This window comes from Mustela erminea, chromosome 6, assembly GCF_009829155.1.
Source record: "Mustela erminea isolate mMusErm1 chromosome 6, mMusErm1.Pri, whole genome shotgun sequence".
Classification (NCBI taxonomy): Eukaryota; Metazoa; Chordata; class Mammalia; order Carnivora; family Mustelidae; genus Mustela; species Mustela erminea.
Window position 1 is genome coordinate 5,795,112 of NC_045619.1, and position 24,628 is coordinate 5,819,739.

The following is a 24,628-nucleotide window of genomic DNA, read 5'->3' on the forward strand; positions in this document are numbered from 1 at the left end:
CTTCGCTGGGGACAGGGATAGCATCACAGCCGAAAACAGGGCCCATCCCTTCAAGCAGATTACGGAGGCTCAACCTGCCAGGCCACTCAACTCAGGGCCACGAGAATTTAATAGACACAAGCTCGGGCCAAAAAACCAAAAGGCTCGGCTGACCAAAATAACCTAATCTCACACAGCCTGTCAGGGGGATGGAGAACAGGCCTCCGCTCCATCAGACAATTCCAGGAATCCGGGGTCAGGGAGGGGGTGATATGCGCTGCAGAGGCATGGTGGGGGTCTCGGGCAGCGGGCCGTGGGCGACCTGCAGCAGGGGCCACCCCTCTTCCCTGCCAGGGGCAGGTTCAAGGCCTCAGGTTATCACTCAAGTCAGGTCTGGCAGGAGGGCCCAGGCCCACGTGGCTGTGGGCAGGAAGGAGGCCTGGTCCTGCAGAATCTCCTTTTGCCCAGAAATAACATCCCTTCTGACAGCTGAGTTTATCAGCGTGATAGCAGATTTTTTCAAAACAGTAACAGCAGATTCGACCAGGTCACACACCCATGCCGCACAAGGATGGGCGGGCCCCACCATCCGGGCCGCCGGGGCCCACCTCTCTGCTCTGGGGGATGGGGCACCCCAAGAAGGACCTCTCGCAGTCCGGCTTCCTGTGGTCCATACACCCCGAGAGGGTGGGGCCCAGGGACGCTTTCACTCCCTTGTGCCCTGTAGCTGTGTGGTTCACAGATGAGCGACTGTCGCCTTCCCTAGCCCTTCCCAACCCGTGGGACACCACAACCTACGGGACAAGTACAGTTGTTCCCATTTCACACAGGAGGAAAGTAAAGGCGGACAGGTGATGCGGGGGGCCGCTGATGGGACCTCGGGGGTCTGCTTCCAGGCCTGCAGGGTTCCCTGTCTCGGGACTGCTGGTCACAGCTGTCTCAAACATCCCGGCTCCAGCCTGGAAAAATTCAAGGGAACCCTGGGCGGGGGGGGGGGGGGGGGGGGGGGGGGGACCACAGGTTTCTGGAATCTTCTTTTTCTCAAAGTTCTGTCATCTTGCTTGTCCTTTCTTCTGAGGAAATCTACGTGTTATGATCGTCCCACTAAAATGAGGAAACACAAATAAAAGCGCCAGAGGTACGACCCAGTCATCAAGCTTTTGATGACACGCAGTGTTGCAAAGGCATGGGGGTGGGGGAGCCCCTTCTTCTTGGGCACCCGTGCTGGGAATACATATAGATTATGTAGGGCTTGGAGGGCAGCCTGGTAAGTATCTCAGAATGCGCCAAATGCGTATGTCCTAGAACCCAGATCCTCCGCTACAGGACAGTCTGGGTAGAAGGAATGGCGTGAGCAGAGGTGTGGGGGCTGGACCATCCAAACCAGTCTGGCTCTTTGCCTCAGAAGGAGGGAGCTTCTAGGGGCGCCTGGGTGGCTCAGTGGGTTAAAGCCTCTGCCTTTGGCTCAGGTCATGATCCCAGGGTCCTGGATTGAGCCCCAAGTCGGGCTCTCTGCTCAGCGGGAAGCCTGCTTCCTCCTCTCTCTCTGCCTGCCTCTCTGCTTGTGATCTCTGTCTGTCAAATAAATAAAATCTTAAAAAAAAAAAAAAAAAGGAGGGAGCTTCTAGCCAAGCCAGGAGGCAGGAAGGATCATCTCCATCAAGGACCGGGCTGAGCACTCTGGGAGCCAATGAGCATGAAGGAGGCCTGGGCTGGGTGCCCACTGGGGGCTGGAGGCTCACTGCTCAGCCTGCATTGGGTCTGGGAGGGTCTATTCTATTTCTCTTGTGTAATCTGGTGAAATGTGCATTGTGAACCCATTTCACAGATGAGGAAGCTTCAGAGAGGGTCAGCAGCTGCCCCAAAGTTATACTGCAAAAACAAAAACAAAAACAAAAACAAAAACAAAAACACCCCCCACAAAAAAACTGTGAACTCAGGTATGTCCAGTTCCCAATTTCAAGGTCATTCATTCATTCCCGAACCTCCCTGTGGCATCTCCACGGAGCAGCGTGATTCCGGGAGCAACACAGGGTGTAGACAGCCCCTGCCTCAGGGGACTCAGCATCCAGAGGGGAGGATGAAACTGGGAAAAAGTATCCAGCAAATGGCATAGGGCCCTGAATCCTGCTCTGGTACGTGGGTCGTTTTGGAGGTGGAATTGGAAGTTCGGGGCACGGGAGAAAAATAAAACCCAGCACAACCAGTCCAGGAGTGTGCACCTGTTTCAGGGAGTCTGCCCAAGAGAATATTCTCCGGTGCCCGCGCCAGGTCCGTGCGGGCCCCTGACGCCCTGCAGGGCCCGGGCCAGCCTCTTTATCTCCACCTGCCTCCTCGCCTCTGCCAGCCTCAGTTTCCTTCAGTGCTGCACAGGTGTCAGCATTAGAGAGCCACTGCTGGACGTCCCGGATCCCATGGCGGGGACCTGGCCTCACATTTTCCTGCCCGAGTCTGGGAGCTTCACTCATTGGCAGGAATTTTCTCTGGTCTTACCAACACCCAGCCCCTGCCTGCCTCCTCACTCCTGTGTCCGGCACAACTGCCTCTGGTACAGTTTGCAGGGGTGAGGGGTGGGGGTGGGGGGCTGGAGGGAGGAACGAGGGCTCCTGACATCAGCCTCCGTCCTCTCGTGCAGGTTAAACCCCATCTTGTCAAAAGTCCTGCCAGGTGAAGTGCGCAGATCTTTCTCGCTGGAGAAACTGAGGCCCCGGAGCCCCGAGAGCGGAGCCTAGGCCCTGGAGAGAGGGTGGGTACCCGCCGAGAGAGGGCAGCCCTGGGGCTGGGACAAGTCTGGGTGTTTTCGCGGCTCACACACGCAGGGAGCTGTTCTTTGTCCTTCCCAGTCATGAGGGGCCCAGCCTGAGCAGCCGCTGCGAGCAGGGGGCGAGGCAGACAGGTGACTGCCCCCCCCAACCCGGGCTCCGAGTCCCCGGAGCTGCGTCCCCACTTCTCAGCCTCCTCCACGTCCAGGGGCGCTCTGCCTTCCCTGCTGGTCGTGCGCAGCCTGGTCAGCTCCAGCGGCCACGAGAGCAAGGGAGGCAGACTCGGAGTCCCCGGACTTGGGCTCAAAGCCCCTCCGGACCTGGCGTCCCCTCCCTCCATCCCGCAGCGCTCCCAGCACAGCTCTGCGCAGAGGACTGGACTGGATACCGGTGCGGACCAGGGCTCCGTTCCCGAGCCTCGTGGCACTGGACGGGGGGTGGGGGGAGTGAGGGACTGGGCAGGACCCCGACTCTTGGGAGGAGCAGCCCCCCCATCTCTCTCACTGGCTTTGGGTCAGTGCCGGGGGTGGGGAGGGGCACGCGATCTCCCACGAATCTGAGATTTGTTTGGAGAGAAGGTTTGGACTCCATCGGACTCCTCAACCCCCATCCCTGCCCATCAAACCCGGGTCTTGTCGTGAGGGGAACACACACACACACACACACACACACACACGCACACGGCGTGGGGTCCTCATCTGAGTGCTTCTCTTTCATCAATAATGAATAATAACAGTGACACGAATGAATGCTACTAGAAGCCGCCCCCTGTGCATGGCTGCCGGCCGACCCACCGGGTGCCCCCCCCCCCCCCCCCCCCCCCCCCCGCCTGCAAACCGCTCCCCCTCCCTGCTCCCCACCCCATGATTCTGTTTTAAAGAGGAAGCGAAGAATTCAAAACCAGAGCTTGTGGGCGGCTTTCAGGGATATAAATTGATTCTTTTGTCATTGTTTTTTCCTCCACCACCGACTAAACACCTACTCAGCCTCACCTGCGGGAGGGTCTGAACACCTGGGACCCCCCAGGGCAAGGGGACAGTTGGGGGAGCCCACAGGAGGGCATCGGGGCGAGGTCCCCGCAGGCTCGGGACTGGGAGGGAAGGGCAGGAGGGGGGCCGGGAGTGAAACTGGGCCCCCCACAGAAACGGCCCGGCCAGCCGGCTGTTCACTGGGGAACGGCAGGAGGAGGGCCCGTGCCTCCCGCCAGCTCTGGGCACTGAGGATGCTCTCCAGAGGGTAGCACAGAAGCTGGACAGCTTTCGACCCCGTAAGGTCCTCTCAGGCCTACGTCGCCGGTGAATGATTTCCACCTTCTGCTGTCTCTGTGGTCCGGGTCACCTAGCTAGATGAGGCTGGAGAGGCCCTGTGATCCAGGGGTCCCCAAACCCTTTCCTCATTCAGCTACCCTGTGCCCGCCCTGACCTGGGGACAGGAGGAAAGCTGGGCCCAGCTCCCACAAGCCCAGGCTCCTGGATGGGGCCGCGTGGCATCCTAGGCCCTTCTGAGTACTCCTAGGCCAGGTTCCCTGTCATGTGCCACGCCTGGGACAAGGGTCGTGAGACAGGAAACCAAGGGGCTCAGGGACTGCGTTTTCTGCCCAGGGTTCCACAGCCAGAGAGCTGGCGAGACTGAGATTCAAAGGGAAGCCGGTGGGACTCCCAATCCAGTGCTCCTTCCTGCTCAACCATGTGGACGGCGAGGGGGCCTTGGTGCGTGGAAGAAGAGGTAGAGACACTCTGGGGGACAGCATGGCAGGGGATGGCAGGAAAGGACAGGTGTGCGAGGGGCTGGGGTCAGAGAAGGCACACCACTGATTCTGAAGGAAAGACGGGAAGGAAAGGGGGCGGGGCAGGAGAGACTTGCAGACGACGGGGCAGGTGAAGGCCCCAGACTCAAGTGTGGGTGTGGGCAGGTGGGAAGTCGCTGGCCCGGCAAAGCCGCGTGCATCTCTTCATACACCACCTGGTTCATTTGCCTTTATTCATCTACTGGCTTATCCTTGGCTCTGCCCGCAGGAATGTGTGCTGTTCCCACCGGAGCCGAGCCTGGGATAGGCATTCAGTAATTATTTGTTGAATGAATTAATGTTTGTTTTTTAATGTTGGTCATGATCCACTAAACAGAGCTCACAGCCCACCGGGGGTTGTGTCTCACTCCTGGACCAGCACCTAGAAAGGGCCTATTGGGGGGGCGGCCCTTTCCAGGGGGGAACCCCGCTTTCCACCCCCTCCCCATCTCTGTTCTCCCTGTTTCTGACCCTCCAGGGACTCTATTCCTTTGGCCCCAGGCCAGGCAGCCTGCTCTCAGGACTTCAACCCCCGAGCCCGGAGACCCCTACCTCCCTCCCAACCCTGCCCTACCCCACTTGCCAGAAATGGTCATAACAAAGTCAGAGCTGGGCTCCCAGGGCACAGCCCCTCCCCATCCTTGGTAGATTCTCAGTCTGGAACCCCTTTGTCTGGCCACCAAGCCCCGCCTCCTGGCCTCCATTCCATAAGGTGCTGAGGTGGGTGAGTTAGAAACACGGATAAGCCAGAGCCTGGGGGTGGTCCTGGGGCAGTGCTGGGGGCTAGTGTGTGTGGTCGGATCCTGGGCCTGGGGTGGGCGGGGGCCTGGCTCCTACAGTGGCGCTGGGTGGGAGGGGGTCACGATGCCTCAGAGCAAGGGGCTGGGGCTCCATCAAAGTCCTTCACTCCGCTTTTTTATCTCATCCATTCGGATGGCTGCTATTTAAAACAAAGATGAAAAGAAACCCAGAAAATATGTATTGCTAAGGATATGGAAGAAACCTGAAATCCTTGTGCCCTGTTGGTGAGTATATAAAATGGGGTAGCCGCGATGGGAAACAGTACCGCGGTTCCTCAAAGAATAAAAATTAACTTACCATGTGAGCCCGCAGCTCCCTCCGGGGTATCCGAAAGGACTAGAAGCAGGGTCTTGAACAGATATTTGCGCGCCCATGCTCAGGGCAGCGTTATTTGCAGTAATCAAAAGGTGGAAACAACCAAAATGCCCATGGCCCGATGAATGGATAAGCAAAATGTGGTTTATACACACAATGGAATATTATTCACCTTTAAAAAAAGAAGCAGATCCGGACACCTGCCACAACACAGATGGGACTTTGAGGGCGTTGTGTTCAGTCACAAAAAGACAAACAGTGTCTGATTTCACTTACATAAGGTCGCTCGAGTAGTCAAATTCGAAGAGACAGAAAGTACAAGGGCGGTTGCCTGGGGTAGGGGTGGGGCGGGGAGAGGACCCTGAGAGCCGTTGTTCAATGGGTAGAGTTTCAGTTTTGCAAGGTTAGCTGACGTCCTGGGGATTAGTTATACGACAGTTTGAATACACTTAACACTCCTGAACCGTACACTTGAGATGGTAAATTCTATGTTATATTTATTTTGCCATAATATTTTGTAAAAAGTGGGAGGATACAGGGGCGCCTGGGTGCTCCAGTCGGTGAAGCGTCTGCCTTCGGCTCAGTTCATGATCTCAGAGTCCTGGGAGCGAGCCTCGTGTCGGGCTCCCCTCTTCCTCTCCCTCTGCAGCTCCCCCTGCTTGTGCTCTCCCTCCACCGCAGTAAATTCAGTGACAGAACCCTGAGGCCTGGAGCCCCAGGAGAGACCAGGCCGCGCCTTGGTGGGTGGGAACTCAGAGCCCGTGAGGCTGCGCTTCGCGATGGTTCCACTAGATGGCGCCGAGTGGAAATGGTGACGGGCCTCGGAGGAGCTTGTGGGGAGGGTCCGGGAGTGTCCCATCGAGGCTAGGAAATGGCCAGTCTCTCCAGGAGGTGGCCCTTATTTTCCAGGCAGTAGTGTGAACGGTCGGGTTTCTGGGCTTCAAATCCAGGCTGTGCCACTTACAACTTATACAAATTTTCACTTATTTTTTAATTTGACAGAGATCAGAAGTAGGCAGAGAGGCAGGCAGAGAGAGAGAGAGGGGAAAGCAGGCTCCCAAGAGCAGAGAGCCCTATGGGGGGCTCCATCCAGGACCCCGAGATCATGACCCGAGCTGAGCGCAGAGGCTTTTTTTTTTTTTTAAAGATTTTATTTATTTATTTGACAGACAAAGATCACAAGTAGGCAGAGAGGCAGGCAGAGAGAGAGGAGGAAGCAGGCTCCCCGCTGAGCAGAGAGCCTGATAGGGGGCTCCCAGGATCCCGAGATCATGACCTGAGCCGAACCCAGAGGCTTTAACCCACGGAGCCACCCAGGCGCCCCCAAATTTTCACTTTTTAATTGATGAAATTAAAAACATGATTGAATATAATATTTTTCTTGGAAAATACAGGTCCACTAATGAGAGGGATGGAATTTTGGTGGGGGGAGTAGGAGGGAGGTAGATTACACTTAATTGAGGTTCAAAGTTAGTGTGTTCTCTCATCCAATCAATTGAACCGGTCTTAGTTTTCTTGAATTGTTGAAAACGTGGCAGGCAGGACTTGGCCGTGGTTTGCTGTCTCTCCTGACCTAGAGTAGCTAACTCTGTTAACTCTATTTCCTTGGTATGCAGATCTCATTTTGCTGAGTTTTGTGCCTTTGTTGTTCTTTAATATTTTTGTCTGAACTCTTTAAAAAAAAAAGATTTTATTTTTTTGACAGAGAGAGAGCACAAGTAGGCAGAGAGGCAGGCAGAGGTGGGGGGGTGGGAAGCAGGCTCCCTGCTGAGCAGAGAGCCCGATGCGGGGCTTGATCCCAGGACCCTGAAATCATGACCTGAACCAAAGGCTTAACCCACTGAGCCACCCAGGCACCCCTGAACTTTGTCTTTTATGAACTATCTATTCTCATGGGGCAGTGGACTGAATGCTTACATCCCCCCCCACCAAATTCATGAGTGACAATTCTAATCCCCAATGTGATGCTGATGAAGGCATGGCCTTCGGGAGGTGATTAGGCGCCCAGGGTAGAGCCTTCGTGAATGGGATTAGTGCCCTTACAAAAAAAGAGACCTGAAGAGCTCCCTCACCTCCTCCTGCCACAGGGGGGCACCGGCAAGAAGACTGTCTATGAACCAGGAAGTGGGGTTCTCAGCGGACACCACACCTGCTAGCGCCTTGATCTTGGACTCCCCAGCCTGCAGAACTTCGAGAAATCAGTTTGTGGTGTGCGGAAGGCAACCAGTTGCTGGTGATTTGTTATGGTGGCCTGAGCCGTCGAAGACCATGGCTTCAGCCGAAACGTGAGACTAGACTGTTCTCTGGGGAGGCAGACCAACCGCCCATTAATTCCATTAATACACTTTCTGGCCAACTGTCAGCGCGTGTATTTTCCTCACACTCCCTCTTGCTTCTTATCTCGAAGGCATTCCAGGGTTTTGTTCAGAAAATGCACCTTTTTTGGAACGGTCCTCTTTTGCTTGTTTGGGAATATTTGTCCTCATTTTCCGGGGGGTTGCCCCATTCATCTGTTCTCATCTCCTCTGGCAAGAATTCCTCACTGTTTTGTCTGTCGGGAGTATCTCTTCTAATTTCCCTGCGATGTCACAGATCTGTAGCAGATGGTCATTTATGCGGAAACCCAGTCTGGAAACTGATCTTTTCTGGGTAAAGACTGTTTCTGTAATTTAAATATCTTAGCACTTCAAGAGAATAATGTCCTTGAAAAGAACTTAACAACCAATATATTTACATTGGCACAATTTCAACTTAGTAGTTTATGCAATTATTACCCTTCAAAACATACAAACTGGGAGTTGCAGTAACCTGTGTTGTGACATCGCCACGTAACAGCTCCCGTGTCGCTCTACCCACGGGGACTCCCTGATGTGGGCAATGAATCTTGCCCTGCCTGCCGGACTCACCAGCACCAGGAACAACGCCATATAGCGAATCTGTCCTTAGCAACTACAGATGGCCTGATATAGAAAGATGATTTTTTTAAAAAGATTTTATTTATTTATTTGTCAGAGAGAGAGCAAGCAAGAGCGAGCACAGGCAGAGGGAGTGGCAGGCAGAGTCAGAGGGAGAAGCAGGTTCCCTGCGGGGCAAGGAGCCCGATGTGGGACTCGATCCCATGACGCTGGGATCATGACCTGAGCTGAAGGCAGCTGCTCAACCAACTGAGCCACCCAGGCGTCCCGAAAGATGATTTTTTAAAAGAGATTTTATTTGAGAGAGAGAGAGAGAGAAGAGAACAAGCAGGGGGTAGAGGGAAAGGCAGAACAGGGGGCCAGATTCCAGGACCAGATCTGACAAGGAGCCAGATTCCAGGACCCTGAGATCATGACCTGAGCCAAAGGTAGATGCTCAACAGACCGAGCCACCCGGGCGCCCCGAAGAGACAGATGATCTTATGATAAAAACGTTAACCTTTTAGGGTAATTTCTCTATTTGGATGCCTTTGCTATTTAGACTCTTGAATGATTTCATCTTCTGTATTTTTCTATTTCTTCTGTCATTTCAGTGAGATTTCGGGGTGTGAAGAGAAGTACATATGTTCAGACTGCCCTTTCAAAATTGAAAACAGTTTGTTTCTTTATTTTATTTAAACTTTAAAAAATTACAAAATAGTACTTTTGCACTACTAAAATTCAGACAAAAAATATAGGCTGTAAAAAGAGAAACTACCTTCTATCCCAGCTTCAAAAAAGAAGGACTTTTTAAAATCAGCAAGCGTTTAATATATAGTTACAACTAATAGAAAGGATTTAGTATAGGGATGCCTGGGTGGCTCAGTGGATTGAGCCTCTGCCTTCGGCTCAGGTCATGATCTCGGGGTCCTGGGATCGAGTCCTGAATTGGGATCTCTGCTTGGCGGGGAGACTGCTTCCTCCTCTTTGTCTCTCTGCCTGCCTCTCTGCCTGCTTATGATCTCTGACTGTCAAATAAATAAATAAAATCTTAAAAAAAAAAAAAAAAAGAAAGGATTTAGTATTGTGCATATTTTTTCAGAATTTTTAATGCTTTTTAATTTTAATTTTAATTTTTATGCTTCTTAAATTATATATGTGATGCTTATACATACAAATTTTAATTAAAATTTTTTTAAATTTATTTTTAAGATTTTATTTATTTGACAGAGAGAGACACAGCCAGAGAGGGAACACAAGTAGGGGGAGTGGGAGAGGGAGAAGCAGGCTTCCCACCAAGTAGGGAGCCCGATGCGGGGCTCCATACCAGGACCCTGGGATCATGACCTGAGCCGAAGGCAGATGCTTAATGACTAAACCACCCAGGTGCCCCTAAAAAAAAAAAATTTTTTTTTAAAGAAATCTCTACCCCCAACGTGGGGCTCAAACTCACAACCCTGAGATCAAGAGTCATAGGATCTACCAACCAAGCCAGCCAGACATCCTATACATAGCAATTTTAAAAGCCATACTATACGAACAGTTGCGTAATTTGCCTTTTTTATGTAATATATCATGCATATATTTCCAGGTCAGCATATGTAGATCCACCTTATCCCTTTGGATATGTAAAATACTATCTCATTAAATTGAAGAACCTAAATTAGCAAACCAAACTTAAGCTACTAAACATTTATATTCTTTCCAACATTTTATTATTAGAAAAATACTGCATTAAATGCTCTTGTACATATATCTTTGTTTGTGAGTTTCTATAGAATGAATACCTAAAATTTGAATTTTTAGGTCAAAGAGTATATAATTAAATATATTACTCGTTACAATTTTAATGAATACTGACAAATTGCCAGCCTCCCAAAAGCTGTATTTCTACCAATCGTGGATGCAAGTGCCTTTTCTCCATATCCTTTCTAATATTAGTTGTAAGTAGATTTTAAATGCTTGATAATTTAGTCAGCAAAACCACCTCATTGATGGGCGCCTGGGAGCCTCAGTCAGTTAAGCATCTGCCTTTAGCTCAGGTCATGATCCCTGGATTCTGGGATCCAGGCCCACATGGGCTCCTTGCTCCGTGGGGAGCCTGCTTCCCCCCTCCTTCTGTCCCTCAACACACTTGTTCTCTCTCTCTAAAAGTAAATATTTTCAAAAAAATGTTTTTTAAAAAGATTTTATTTATTTATCTGACAGAGAGAGAGACAGCTATACAGGGAGCACAAGCAGGGAGAGTGGGAGAGAAGGAAGCAGGCTTCCCACGGAGCAGGGAGCCCAATATGGGTCAATCCCAGGACCCTGGGGCCATGACCCAAGCCAAAGGCAGAGGCTCAACAACTGGTTGTTACCAGGTGCCCAGTAAAACAAGTCTTAAAACAAACAAAAAACCCACCTCATGAAAATTTCAGTATCATTAATTTTTAGTGATTTGGGCATCTTTCCACATTTTTAGTTAAGATTTTTTTACACTTTTTGTTATATGATTTGTGGTTCCATCTCTTCCTCTAAATTAAACGTTTTTTTCTTATTGATTTGTGCAGACTCTTTGTATATTGTGGATATTAACTAATGCTTTGTCATATATGATGCACACATTTTCAATTTATCACTTAATTTGGCTGATTTTCTTTTTGGCCTCTTACAAGTTATGCTTTTTACAACCCGTGAGGATGGGTCTTTCTAAGCACAAGAGATGCCAAATTGGAAAAAGGTTGACAGATTTTTTTTTTTAAGATTTTATTTATTAATTTGTCAGAGAGAGAGAGCAAGAGCTAGCACAGGCAGACAGAGTGGCAGGCAGAGTCAGCGGGAGAAGCAGGCTCCCTGCAGAGCAAGGAGCCCAATGTGGGAGTCGCTCCCAGGACGCCGGGACCACGACTTGAGCCGAAGGCAGCTGCTTAACCAACTGAGCAACCCAGGCGTCCCAAGGTCGACAGATTTTAAGTACTTTATAAAAGTAAAAATGCTGGGGCGCCTGGGTAGCTCAGTGGGTTAAAGCCTCTGCCTTTGGCTCACGTCAGGATCCCAGCTCTGCATAGAGGGAATCTCTGCTCAGCAAGGAGCCTGCCTCCCTTCCTCTCTCTCTGCCTACTTGTGATCTCTGTCTGTCAAATAAATAAATAAAATCTTAAAAAAAAAAAAAGAAGTAAAAATGCTTAGGAGTCTGGTTTTCATCTTGATGGCAATAGAAAGGAAAACCCTTGATGACTTTTTAAACTAGATTTAACAAGATTGGATTAGCACCAAGTATCTCCAATTCCTGTCTCTTCCTCATGGGGTTATCTGCCTCCCAGTTAATTCTTCACATTGGTCACATTTTTTTTTCCTCTTCTCTGTTGATCTCTCGGCAGTGGTTGTCATCAAGCCTTCTGGTATTTTGGCTGCTGGCGACACTCTTTGGAATGGCACATATGCTACACAAGCACAGGTTGGGGTAAAACATACACTTTCTTAGGTGCTAGCCACCAGGAATTTAAAATTGTTTTTGCCCCTGAGAGATGATCATTACTCCTGTATCTCTGGGGAGAAACTGTAATTGAGAGACTGAGCTGTGCGGATGCCCAAGCAGCTAGAATGTATCAGAACAGGGTTGTAAAATTCTGTTTCTCTTCTTTCATGCCGCTTCTAAGTGCACTTTTGTGGCTGACAAACATCTGGAATATATGCTTTTATTTTGAATTATTTCAACAATTTGAGCAACTATTATGTGCTAGACCACCTGCTCTTTTTTTTTTTTTTTTAAGATTTTATTTATCTTTTAGCAGGGAGCCTGATTGGGGGACTTAATGGGGGCCTCGAGCAAAGGACCCTGGGATCATGACCCCAACCAAAAGGAGTTGCCCTCAGCAACTGAGCCACCCAGGCGGCCTGCCTTTTCTTTCTTTTCTTTTCTTTTTTTTTTTTTAATAATCTTCCTTTCTTTTTTTTTTTTTTTTTAAGATTTTATTTATTTATTTGTCAGAGAGAGAGAGAGTGAGAGCAAGCACAGGCAGACAGAGTGGAAGGCAGAGGCAGAGGGAGAAACAGGCTCCCGGCGGAGCAAGGAGCCCGATGTGGGACTCGATCCCAGGACGCTGGGATCATGACCTGAGCCGAAGGCAGCTGCTTAACCAACTGAGCCACCCAGGCGTCCCTTTAATAATCTTCCTAACAACCCTTTAATATTAGTGCTGTTATCCCCATTTATAGACAAGAAAACTGAGGCTCAGATAGGGAAGCGACCTGCCTAAAGCCACATAGCCGTGATTTTGGAGCGAGGATGCAATCCAGGTCTGACCCCAGTTTAAAGTTGCTCACGAGGCCACACTGCCTCTTCCTAACAGAGTTTACAAAATATAGTTTCAGAAACTAAATCAGCCCCATGCTCAGAGGGCACTGAGCATGAATGAGGGGACCTCTGAGTACTGACTTTACATTTACTGATTAGTAAGACTTGGGCACAGGATGACACCTAAGGACACTCGACCCTGCGAGGTCGGCGCCACCTGCAGTCCCAACCTTGCAGACTGGGAAGCTGAGCAGCAGAGGAGACCAAGGGCGCTCCAGACCCGGGGCCCAATTCCTCACATGACTGTGCCTCCCACTGTCAGGCTCGACCTCTTTTCTGGGTCCTGAAGGCTGCGAGCCTCCCGGCGATGGACCGCCTTCCTCTTCGTAGGATGCGCGCCCGCACCACGGAGCTGGGGGCCTACAGGTGAGCCAGGAAAATGTGACCCCGGAAGCAATCGCGGCGCCAGCGGCGGCGTCTTCGGTTGCCAGAGCGCCGCCCCGGAAGTACAGCGCGACGCGCGGCGGGCCGGTCCGCGGGGCTGCGAGTGGCGTCCTTCTGCCGGCGCGGGAGTGGGGCTGGAGGCGGGGCCGGGGCACGGCGCGGGGCCGCCCAGCTGCGCGCTGCTCGGCGCTCCTCCGGGCTCTGCGCCCACAGGTGAGGCCCCGCCGCCGAGGCCGCATCCCCGGACGAGGGTGTGGCCGGCCCTGGTGGGCGAGTACGCATGCGCGAGCGGGTCTGCGCGGCCGCGGCGGTGCGGTTTGTGCAGGGGCTGCTGGCCGGACCCGCGTCCTCCCGGAAGCCTGCGCTGACCACTGTGCCCCCGCTTTTCCTCCGAGCTCCTGTGGCTTTCCCTGTGCTGCCCGGTGGTTGTAATTGCATTCTGATTCATATTGGCTATCCCAGAATTTCAACGTTTAGGCTTTTCCCGTTCGTTTGCAGTCTGTGTTGTTTCTCCTGCATCTTTTGCAGGGGGCGGGGGACCTGTGGCGACAGCGCTGGTTAGGAGATGGATTCGTGTCCCCCGCCCTGCCTGCCCTTCTGTGCGGGATTGGACCGGAGCATTTCTCCTCCCTGTTTGTCAGTCCAAGGGGGTGGGAGGCGGAGGTAGCCGAGCACCTCGTAGAGTAGCCCGGGCGTTACAGGGAACTCGTTCTGGAAGTAAAAGAATCTCATTGTTCTAAGCAGGTTAGTGTTTGCAGAGAGGCTCTTTGTTCACGGAAATATGTACTGAGCGCATTTCAGTGCTGGTTTGTGGCAGTTACAAAAAGATTGGTCCTGCCCAGCGCCCAAGGCATGACAAGCCCTGCTAAGTGGTTGCTGTAGAACATGGCACTGTCTCCCTGGGGTGTGCGGAGCTAGAACAGGGCCCTCCAGCTGTTGGGAAGTCGTCGTTTACACTATTAATTGTTTTCTTTAAAGATGGTATTTTTTCCTTTTCCAGGAAGACTAGCTGGAAAGGAATCGAAACGCCCTAGAATCCTGACCTCGTTGGGACTTTGTTGAAAGTGATAGTGACCAAAGTGTTTGCATCGTGGCTTTAGGGACGGGGAAGCCTCCCGTTTTTTATGGCTGGACCCAGAAAAGTACATTGATTCTATGATTATAATTTCTTCCCTCGGCTTGCTGTTTCTCCTGAAATGTTGGCCTGGCTTTTGTCAGGGAGTAGTCATAACTCCGGGAAATGAAAGGCCTTTTGGCAAAGTTCTGTCCTCCTGGGCTTGGGGGTACGGATATTCCCCGAGATGTTCTCTCACTCCGTGGAGATCTGCTAAACTCCAGATCTCCTAAGTCAGGCCCCTGGAAAAAGTGTGAACGTCTGGGGGTGTTTGTTTACCATTTTCTCCTGCCTGCGGGTCTGCCAGCCTCTGGAGGGCTGGGCTGTGCCTGAGCACTGCTTGGCTTGTTTGATTGCATGAGGGAAGGGAATTCACCTCGTTATTTTTGCTAATTCATCAAATATTGATTGAGCACCTGCTATTATTAGACGCTGTTCTGGATGCTGGGCGTTCAGTAGGCAATGATTGAGAACAGCACTTCTGCTCTCCTGACGTGAGATATGTGTGTCAAAGACAGGTAATCACCAGGGAACCAAATACGTGAATTAGACCAGTTCTTCTCAAACTTGGGCAAGGGTAGGGATCTCACCTGAGAGCTTGTTCAGATACAGATTCCTGGGCCTGCTCCCAAGGAGTCCAAGTGTGCGCATCTGTGTAGGGGTTGGGGGAGGCGTAAGAATTTGTATTTCTTTCTTTCTTTTAAAAGATTTTATTTAGTTAGTTGAGAGAGACAGACAGCGAGAGAGAGCAGGGAGGAGAGGGAGAAGCAAGCTCCCTGCCGAGCTGGGAGCCCAATGCGGTATTTGATTCCAGGACCCTGGGATCATGACCTGAGCTGAAGTCGGATGCTTCACCGACTGAGCCACCCAGGTGCCAGGCGCCCAAGAACTTCTATTTCTTTTTTCTTTATTTCTTTTTAAAGATTGTATTTATTTCTTTGACAGAGAGAGAGAGATCACAAGTAGGTAGGGAGGCAGGCAGAGAGGGAGGGGGAAGCGGGCTCCCTGCTGAGCAGAGAGCCTGATACTGGGCTCCATCCCAGGACACTGAGACCATGACCTGAGCCAGAGGCAGAGGCGTAACCCACTGAGCCACCCAGGTGCCCAGGAACTTGTATTTCTAACGAGCTCCAGGTGATGCTGGTGCGGTGGTTTGTGGGCCATGCTTTGAGCTGGCCCTGGACTAAACAGTCGTGCGCAGCCTGACGGCCACAGAGAAATAAAGTGTGATGAGTGGGGGCATTGAGATTGGCGTTGTGAAAGTCACTCTGAAGAGCTGACCTTCGAAAAGGGGCCAGATGTGGGGGAGAGCAAAGCCTTGAGACAGGCTGCCGCTTGGTGGGTGTGAGGAGCTGAAAGGCGGCCCAGGGCTGCGGAGAGCTGATGGGGAGGGGTGCTGGAGATAGAGCTTGAGAGGTGATGGGGAGCCCAGATCACATGTGGTCCACCTTGTAGTTGGTTGTAGGTGATGGTTGTATTCTGGGGCTAATGGAAGCCCCTGGAGGCTTATGAGCAGGATGACCTTATTTGCTTTGTGCGTGTGAGAGGGTCACTCTGCTGGGCAGAGCATGGGTGCCATGGGGTGATGGTGCTAAGGAAACCAGTGGAGCCTGCTGTGGTCGTCCAGGATTATGGGGCCGCTGGGGACAGGCACAGACAGATCTGGAACCTTCTGGAGTAGAGCTGGCACCATTTGTTCCTGGCGGGATTAAGAGTCCCCTCCCCCGCAGGACCACAGCTGAGCTTTGCTGGATTGTGAAGGCACCTTGCTGCCAGGGCTTCCAGCTTGTGAAATGACTCTCTTGCCTCCCTGGACCGGGACTGTCCACAAGCACCTCCTTCAGGTGCTCGAGTCTCCGGTAGTGGTCCCTGCGCAGGGTGGCTGTCAGCGCCGAGCCGGGGGGGTGAGAAGCTGGGCTGTCGAAGCTCAGACACCCAGGGCCGTCCCCGTGGAAACCTGTCCTCAAGCTTTTGAAGGTCCTGCCCACCGGCCCCAGCAGAGGGACCCACATCACTTTCTGAACATAACTAACTGCCTGCCTCGAGAACCTCAGGTCAGGACAGCCCACTGGGATTCGAGCACAGTCAGCACAAAGATCACCACACACCTAACTCTGTTTCTCTGGGTTAGGTTTTATGATGCTCAGTTTGGGTTTTTAAATTTTTTTTTTCAAATTTTTATTTAAATTCTAGTTAACATACGGCGCGATATCGGGTTCAGGAGTAGAATTCAGTGGTTCGTCAGTTACATACAGCACCCGGTGCTGATCACAGCAGGTGCCCCCCTCCGGCCTCATCACTCCTCCGGCCCATCCCCCACCTCCGCAACCCCCTGTGTTCTCCGCAGTTAAGAGTCACTTATGGTTTGTTTCCTTCTGTCTTTCTACCCACTCCCATATGTTCACCTGCTTTGTTTCTTAACTTCCACATACGGGTGAAATCATGTAGTTTGTCTTTCTATGACTTTTCCTTAGCATAATACCCTCTAATTCCATCCACGTTGTTGCAAATGGCAAGATTTCATTCTTTTTGATGGCTGAGTGATCATTCCGTTGCATATATATACCACATCGTCTTTATCCCTTCCTGTGGGGCTCAGTGTTGAAAGTAGCTGACCCAATGGCTTCACGTTCAGTTCACGTGAACCCCACTAGAGTCATTACCTACCAAGTTCATTACACGGTCCTGCTAACCTCACTTATTTTTCTTTCCTGTTTTAGGAGGAAGTAACAGGAGAACTGTCTGACATCCGGTATTTCTTTATTGATTTTTCTAAGGGAAGGGGTTTAGTATTTCTTAGGGTTGGGAACGAGTCAGCCCTGGCTTCTATGGCCAGCAGGTTCCTTTGTCTGTTCTGCAGACCATTTCTGAGCCCCCGACTGTGGCTGGCCCTGGCTGGGTGTTGGGGGACAGAGACCAGTCCACCCACCCCCTGCCCTGTGGGGTAAAGGGATAGTTGACAGAGTGGGGAGGGGAGGCAGTGTGGCATCCACAGGCTGCAGTCTGTGTTCTGCCTGCTACTCTTTTTTTTTTTTTTTTTTAAGATTTTATTTAATTATTTGACAGATCACAAGTAGGCAGAGAGGCAGGCAGAGAGAGAGAGAGGGAAGCAGGCTCCCCACCGAGTAGAGAGCCCGACGTAGGGCTTGATCCCAGGATCCCGGGACCAGGACCCAAGCCGAAGGCAGAGGTTTAACCCACTGAGCCACCCAGGCGCCCCTGCCTGCTACTCTGTGAGCCCTACTTTCTCCGTGTGTGAACGGGGAGAATGAGCACCCGCCTTCCAGCAGCGCGTGAGCCCGAGGGTCAGAGGAAGGAGAGAAGAGCGCGGACAGAGCGCCCGGCCCTGTGCCCGGTGCATCCTGGCGCTTCACAGAAGTCGTGGCTGTTGTTTTGGGTGATAAAGTAAATATCGAGTTACTTCCTCCGTGAGGGCAGGGCTGACCTCCAGCACCTGGCCAGGAGCCCGGCAGGCCCACTGTGTAAGTAGGGGCTGAACTGGAGGAGCGTGCAGGGCTGAATCGGGGAGGGCGTCAGGAACCTTCGGGGAAAGCAGGTGCGCTCGTTTGAAATTCAGTGAACTGTGGCGTGCCACAAGCACACCCGCCCGACCTCCCAGTAATCTCAGCCATCCCGCCAAGGCCCCGGGGCTCTCAGTCCCATTCTCTTCATGGCGGAAATGGAGGCCCCAAGAAAACTCGCGAGTCCCCATGGATGTGTGAGCGCGGGAAATGCACCGAGTGCCCGAGCCTCAGGTGCGGGGAACTGCTGTCCCTCCTGTGGCTCTGCTGGGGCTGCCTTGGCGTTGGTTCCCAGTGGTGGTTATCATGCTGGTTTGGTGCATTTCTGGAAAGAAGTCCCACGTCTCTTTAAAAGAGAGGTGGCCTTAGTTCATTTCTTTCTTTTTCTTCTTTTTTTAACTATAGATAACTGTTTTGTCCTTTTAAAAAAAAAAAAAAAAAGCCACATTTATTTATTTATTTATTTGACAGACAGAGATCACAAGTAGGCAGAGAGGCAGGCAGGGGGCTGGGAAGAAGGCTCCCTGCTGAGCAGAGAGCCCGATGCAGGACTGTATCCCAGGACCCCGAGATCATGACCGGAGCCGAAGGCAGAGGCTTAACCCACTGAGCCACCCAGGTGCCCCAACTGTCTTGTCCTTTTGCACATCACTTTACTGTGCTGTCTCCCACATATATACTTAAAACTCTTTATAGGTGTAAATTTCCTTTTTCTTCTAGTGCCTGGGATGGCTATATCTCGGGTTCGTTTCCTGGGCTGTACTTTGAAAGTGCCCTGAAGTGAGTGGCTCAGTGAGGCCAGATGTCTGAAATCAAGGTGCCGGCAGAGCCGTGCTCTCGCCGAAGAATCCGGGCAGGATCCTGGTCTCTTCCAGTCTGTGGTGGACCCAGACTTTTCTTGGGCTGTGGCTGCGCAGCTCTCATGGCTGCCTTCACGTTCATGTGACCATCTTTCCTGTGGGTCTGTGTGTCCCTGCGGCTGCACTTCCTTTTTTTTTAAAGTAATCTCTATGCCAAACGTGGGACTCGAACTCATAACCCTGAGATCAAGAGTCATGTGCTCTTTTGACTGAGCCAGCCAGGTGCCCCTCAACATATCTTTTTTGGGGATACAGTTCCAACCCATAACATTTACAGGGAAGTAACTCTTGAAAACAGAGTCGGATTCAAAGGACTGACCCTTGGGGATGTGTCTGTTCCCTCACTTTCGTGAGGAGTAGGCACTGGTTGCCCCCCTCCCCGTGTGCTGGACGGCTGGGTGCTGGAGACCGTGGGGCCTGCCACATGCGCTGTGAACGTTGTTGCAAATGCTCACACCTAAGTCTAGAAAGAATCGGGGGATGAGAAGGAAGCAGGGGTCTAAGAGAGTCTCCCCTCAGCTTACTTTCCTCTAGAAGGAAGGTAAACAGAGACCAGAGAGGCAAGGTAGGAAGTTCTGTGTGCCCACGAAGACGGCAGGAGACATACAGGGAAGGCTGCGTGGTTCGGCGGAGGGAAAGGCGGTGAGAATGGTTCCCCGGGGGAGGTGGCCTTTGACCTGCAGCTTTGGGGTCAGCGGAGCTGGGTGGGAGCAGCAGGGAGGCGGGTGCTGGGCCGGAGCAGGGGGCATGTGAAGTGGAGTGGCAGGACGGCCCAGAAAGTCCCGCCGGAGTCAGGAAGGAAGAGAATCCAGAAAAATGTATCACAATAAGAAAAGACCCCCAAGACAGCTCGTGGCGTGCTCTTGTTCAGCAGAAGACACGGTTTTGCCGTGTTCACAGACCGTCTCTCGGTCCTGGGCCATGTACATTATGCCTGTGTGTTCATTTTGTTGTAGGTACGAACCCCAAGCAGCAGGCCTGGAAGCTGAAGCGAACTTGGCCGTGCCTGTTGGTTCCAGGAGTCCCTATGGTGCGTCCGGCCTGAGAGGCTGGTTTCCTTAACACCCTGTGGAAGTGGTGGGTGGGTGGGTGGGGTGGCGAGAAAGCCTCACCTGCAAGGCTCTGTGTCCTGCGCCATAAAGGGAGGATGAGAATATGTGCCCTGTCTGCTTTATGGGGCTTGGGGACCACACCCAGGAAGCGTTTTCTGACTGTTCAAGCACGGCCCCATCAATGCCCCTCTGGGTCACCCCCAGGTGTTGCGGGTCAGCGCCTGTGCCAGGTGACAACTCACTGAGGGGTGGTGTTGGGGCTGTCATTGCCTGCCTGGGGGATGGTTCTTCCCACAATCCAAGTCTGCGGTTGGACTCTAGGGGGCAGAGTTGGAGCAGGATTGGGCTGCTGGGCTGTGAGGGCTGAGGTTGGGCGCCGGGCTTTGGACACTGGCTGGGGTTGGCCCAGGGAGGGGTGTGGGGTCACAGCGCGTGGGGATTCCACTCCTGTGCTGCCTCTGCCAGCCTTTCTGTGTGGCGGCTGCTGACTCCACGGTAACCGCCTCCTGTCATCACAGGGCGGCTTCTGGTTTTGCAGAGAGCAGTTCTGTGCATTTCTTACCTTGACCCTGGGGGGCATGGCATCCTGACGAAGCCCATGTTCAGAGCGGGGCGGGGGGGACAGCAGACTGTGAAAAGAGGTGGCACATCAGAATAGGGTCACCGTGGGCTCAAGTCAGGGCTCCATGGCTCCCTTCAGTCTGATTCTTAGAGGGGCTCTTAACCTTTGAGCCTCAGCGTCCAAATCCGTAAAGTGGTGACAATGGCAACAGTACCACCAGATACCTCTTGAGTGCTTTCTACATGCTGCGCACTGTTCCACTGTTCACTCATTTCATCCTCACTATAGCCCTGTGAGATGGGTACATGCTGTTCATAGAGAGAAGGAAACAAGTTCAGAGAGGTTAAGTAACTTGCCCAGAGTCACACAGCTTGTGAGTTTCAGAACTGGCCCTCAAACTCAAGTCCCAGCCCTGTGACACTGCCACTACTGGGCAGGGTGCGGAGGCAGTGGGCTGATTTTGTGTGAAAGCTCCACTGAATTGTCTTCCCTCTCCCTTTCCCGAGGCAAGGCAGACCCAGGTCTCATCTTTTAACTTTCTCCAAGTCACACAGTGGTGCTGACAGACCTGGGGCCACAGTCAGTCACTCTGAATGGGTGTCTGTCACATGCCAGGTGCAGGGCTAGACCCTGGGCCCAAAGCAGCGAAGAAGAAAGCCAGCTGCCTGTCCTTTTGCAGGGCCAGGAGTGCAGGAGTACCGAGTGGCCATGAACCAGGTCTCGAGTCAGGGAGGCTTTGTGGAGGGAGTGACATTCACTTACGCTGGCCGATGAGTGGGCAGCAGCTTTGCCAGACAGAGAGGGAGGGGGAGTGCCACAGGCACAGACATCCAGCACATGCCAAGGCCGTGAGGCAGAGTGTGGGCAGAAAAGTCTAGTGTGGCGAGAACACAGCACGTGAAGGAGAAGCAGGTGAGGGTTGAGGGTCTGCAGATCTTAAAAGCACTGGGAAGCCACGGAGGCTAGTAAAAGGCAGTGATGTGGTCAGATAAAGGTCACCTGCGCTTACAGAGAGTGAGATGGAGCGGGGGGGGGGGGGGGGGGGGGGGGAGGAAGCAGGGAGGTAGCAGCGCTGGACAGGGTGGGAGGTGCTCCTGTTGGGACAGGCTCCCACCCAGCCTGCGGAAGCCAGCTGCAGGGCCCTCTACTGAGGGCGGTCTCCCCCAGCCACCGTGCGAGGGCCACCTCCCGCCTCAGGCCTCACAACGCGGGTGCTACCTCTGCTTGGTGGTTCCTGTCGCCATGGCGACACCCATCGGGTGGTGACTCTCTCATTGCTGCCCCCCACCCCGCCCCGAGCAGGCCAGGGTTTCTTAGTCTTGGCACCATTAACATTTTGGCTTGGTGACTTGCTGTGGGGGAGGGGGCGTCCCATACGCCATAGGGTGTCGGGCAGCTTCGAGGCATCCGTGTCCCCAGCTGTGACAACAAAAGACATGGCCAGATGTCTCTGCCAGATGGCCGAGAACCACAGCCCGCGTCGGGGGAGCTTGGGGTGTGTGAGGGATAGTGTCTTGCTGTTGACATTTCCAACCTCTAACACATTGATCTCTTCCAGGATTATGGCAGGAAAAGTGAAATGGGTCACTGATATCGAGAAGTCCGTGCTGATAAATAACTTTGAAAAGAGAGGATGGATCCAAGTGACAGAAAACGAAGACTGGAACTTTTACTGGTAAGTAGAGAAGGCGGGATCCGATTGTTTTTCCAAGGCCGCTTATCGCCTGGTGAGTGCTGGCGCAGGCTTTGTGCCCAAGGGACACCTCCCGTCACACATCTTCCGCCCCGAGGCCCTCTAGGAGCACACGACAAGAACGTCCTTGGCTCGTCCACGTCCCGGCGTGTTCCCGCACTCCCGTGTGGCAGCCTGGCGTCGGACGTCCCGGGACGCTTCGGCACAAGCCAGCGTGGCTAAGACGGCCGGGGTTTGGTGAGAAGCCGGAGTCCCCTCCGGTCGGCGTTCTCCGTCAGTGCCTCTGTCCAGCGCGGGGGGATCTCTGCTCCCTTTGCCGCCTCTCACGGCGAGCAGTGCCGCTGGGACTGGTTACCAACAGCCGAGAAGCGAGTGGCGCGAGGAACAGAGAAGCAGGGTTCAGCTCGGACTCCCGGGTGGCGTTTCACCCAGCGGCAAACACAGGGGTTGTCCTAGACTCCTGTTCCCACCTGCCTCCCCTGCTTCTCCGGGTGAGGTCCTGTGTCCTCCCTTGTCCAGGGCTGGGCTGCTCCCTGCCTTGGGGCGGCCTCCGCCCTCGGGCGGGGTTGTGTGCCCAAACTGCCACCTGCGGTTGTCCCTGCCATGCCCAGCCCTCTCTAGCTCCTGTCCCCATGAGTCTTTGAGGAAGGGTGAGCTGGTGGGACTCTGGAGGCTTTTTCTTTCTTTCTTTTTTAAGATTTTATTAATTTATTTGTCAGAGAGAGAGTGCAAGCAGGGGGAGCGGCAGGCAGAGGGAGAAAGAGGCTCTCCTCTGAGCAAGGAGCCGATGTGGGACTCGATCCCAGAACCCTGGGATCACGACATGAGCCAAAGGCAGACGCTTAACCGACTGAGCCACCCCGGCACCCCTGGAGGCTTTTTTACCCTGTGCATCTGCCCTCCCTGAGCCCAGCTCCCCTCTGCTGCCTCGAGAGATGTTCCTCAGCCTCTTTCCAGCCGTTTCCTTCTCCCTCACGCCCTAGTGTGGCAGCCGGCATGTTTCCCCCTGTTGACCTACTAAGACATTATTGCTTCTACACCCGTGTAAAGGCTGTGCTTTCTGCCCCCTCAGCGGAGCCTTGAGAGGGGCGACGCAGCCAGCATTTAGATGGGCCCTGGAGACAGGTCATGCCTGGCTTCCCACCCTGGCTCTCCCACGGCTGTCTCTGTGGCCATTAGCAAAGGACTCGACCTCTCCTTGCAAATCCGGTTGTTTGAAATGTGAATGGCTCAGTAAAGCACGGAGTGTGGGCTGTGACGGGCGCCCCACAAGCGTGTGCTGTCGCTGTCCTTCACGCACCCGCGCACGAGCTTCCTGCCCCGGAAGCCGCCGGTGCCTCTCCAGCGCCCCAGCCTGCTTTCCCTGGCGTCAGGAAACAAATGTGGTTTCCCCGCCTGTGCCCTCTTTACATGTGACCACGAGCCTCACGACGGTGAGGACCTTGTCTGGCTTACCCAGGCTCCCCGGAGCCTGGCGCTGGCCTGGGTGCCGAGTGCACTGGCGTCCAGCTTCCATCTCCCGCAGTGATTAGAGAGATGATGACCCTTTCTTATTCTTCCTTTTTTTTTTTTTTTTTTTTAAGATTTTACTTATTTATTTGACGGAGATCACAAGTAGGCAGAGAGGCAGGCAGAGAGAGGGGGGGAAGCAGGCTCCCCGCTGAGCAGAGAGCCCGATGTGGGATTTGATCCAGGACCTTGAGATCGTGACCTGAGCTGAAGGCAGACGCTTACTGACCAGGCTAGCCAGGCACCCCGGGATGACTCTTTGCCCCTGTAGCAGTTTAAGGTACCTGTACTTTAAACCAAAACCCAATTTCCCTTGGCGAGCATGGAATGCCGGCAGAGAAAGCATTTGTAGAGAAATGCAGTGGCTGTGTGTGCTTTGGCGTCACGCTTATATTCTTCTCTGAGGCAGAAGGAAATAACAGGCAGAGCCCTGCTTCCAGAGGAGCTCTGAAAGAAAGGCTGAGTAAGAGCATTTTGTAGGGCGCCTGGGTGGCTCAGTTGGTTAAGCGTCTGCCTTTGGCTCAGGTCATGATCTTGGGGTCCTGGGATCGAGCCCCTGGTTGGGCTCCCTGCTCAGTGGAGAGTCTGCTTCTCGCTCTGCCCCTGCCCCCCACTTGTGCTCGCTCACACACACTCTCTCTCTCCCTCAAATAAATAAAATCTTGAAATGTCATTAAAGAAAAATTGTTTTGAACTTACTGCTTTGTGTCCCACGGCTCTGTGCCCTGGGCTTAGCCGGGCCTCAGTCCTTTCTGCTTCTCTCAGTGATTCATCGACGCTTGGGAGGGTGCAGAGCGCCTCCTTCCCCTCTTCACGCCACATGAGAAGCATTTTGGAGCTAGTCTTAGAGAGGGAGAGAGAAAAGAGTAGAACTGTGTCACTTTGGATATTTGAACTCCTCAGAGCTCCTGCTTTAAGCACTAAGCGTCCCATTAAGTCTTAACAATTGGTTAGGGTAAAACATTGACATCAGCTAAACGTTAAATGGTTATAGGGAAAGGTACCCACGTTAAGCGGGTGGATTATGGTGCAGCTATTGAAGCAAGTGACAGAGGCG

At 52.9% G+C, this 24,628-nt stretch overlaps 1 protein-coding gene across 3 annotated transcripts in view; it reads left to right on the forward strand.

The window, feature by feature from the left end:
* Positions 1-13,323: 13,323 nt before the first annotated feature.
* The window catches only part of TTLL1 (tubulin tyrosine ligase like 1), a 30,567-nt gene continuing 19,262 nt past the window's right edge, over positions 13,324-24,628 (forward strand). Inside the window, exons 1-5 of one of the 3 annotated variants that reach the window (XM_032346031.1) lie at positions 13,324-13,473; positions 17,095-17,126; positions 19,290-19,397; positions 19,712-19,785; positions 21,928-22,044. In XM_032346031.1, coding sequence (XP_032201922.1) covers positions 21,932-22,044 — 113 coding nt within the window. In that variant the 5' untranslated portion in view covers positions 13,324-13,473; positions 17,095-17,126; positions 19,290-19,397; positions 19,712-19,785; positions 21,928-21,931. The remainder of the gene's footprint in view (positions 13,474-17,094; positions 17,127-19,289; positions 19,398-19,711; positions 19,786-21,927; positions 22,045-24,628) is intronic. The other 2 variants (XM_032346030.1, XM_032346032.1) reach the window with 2 other exon arrangements.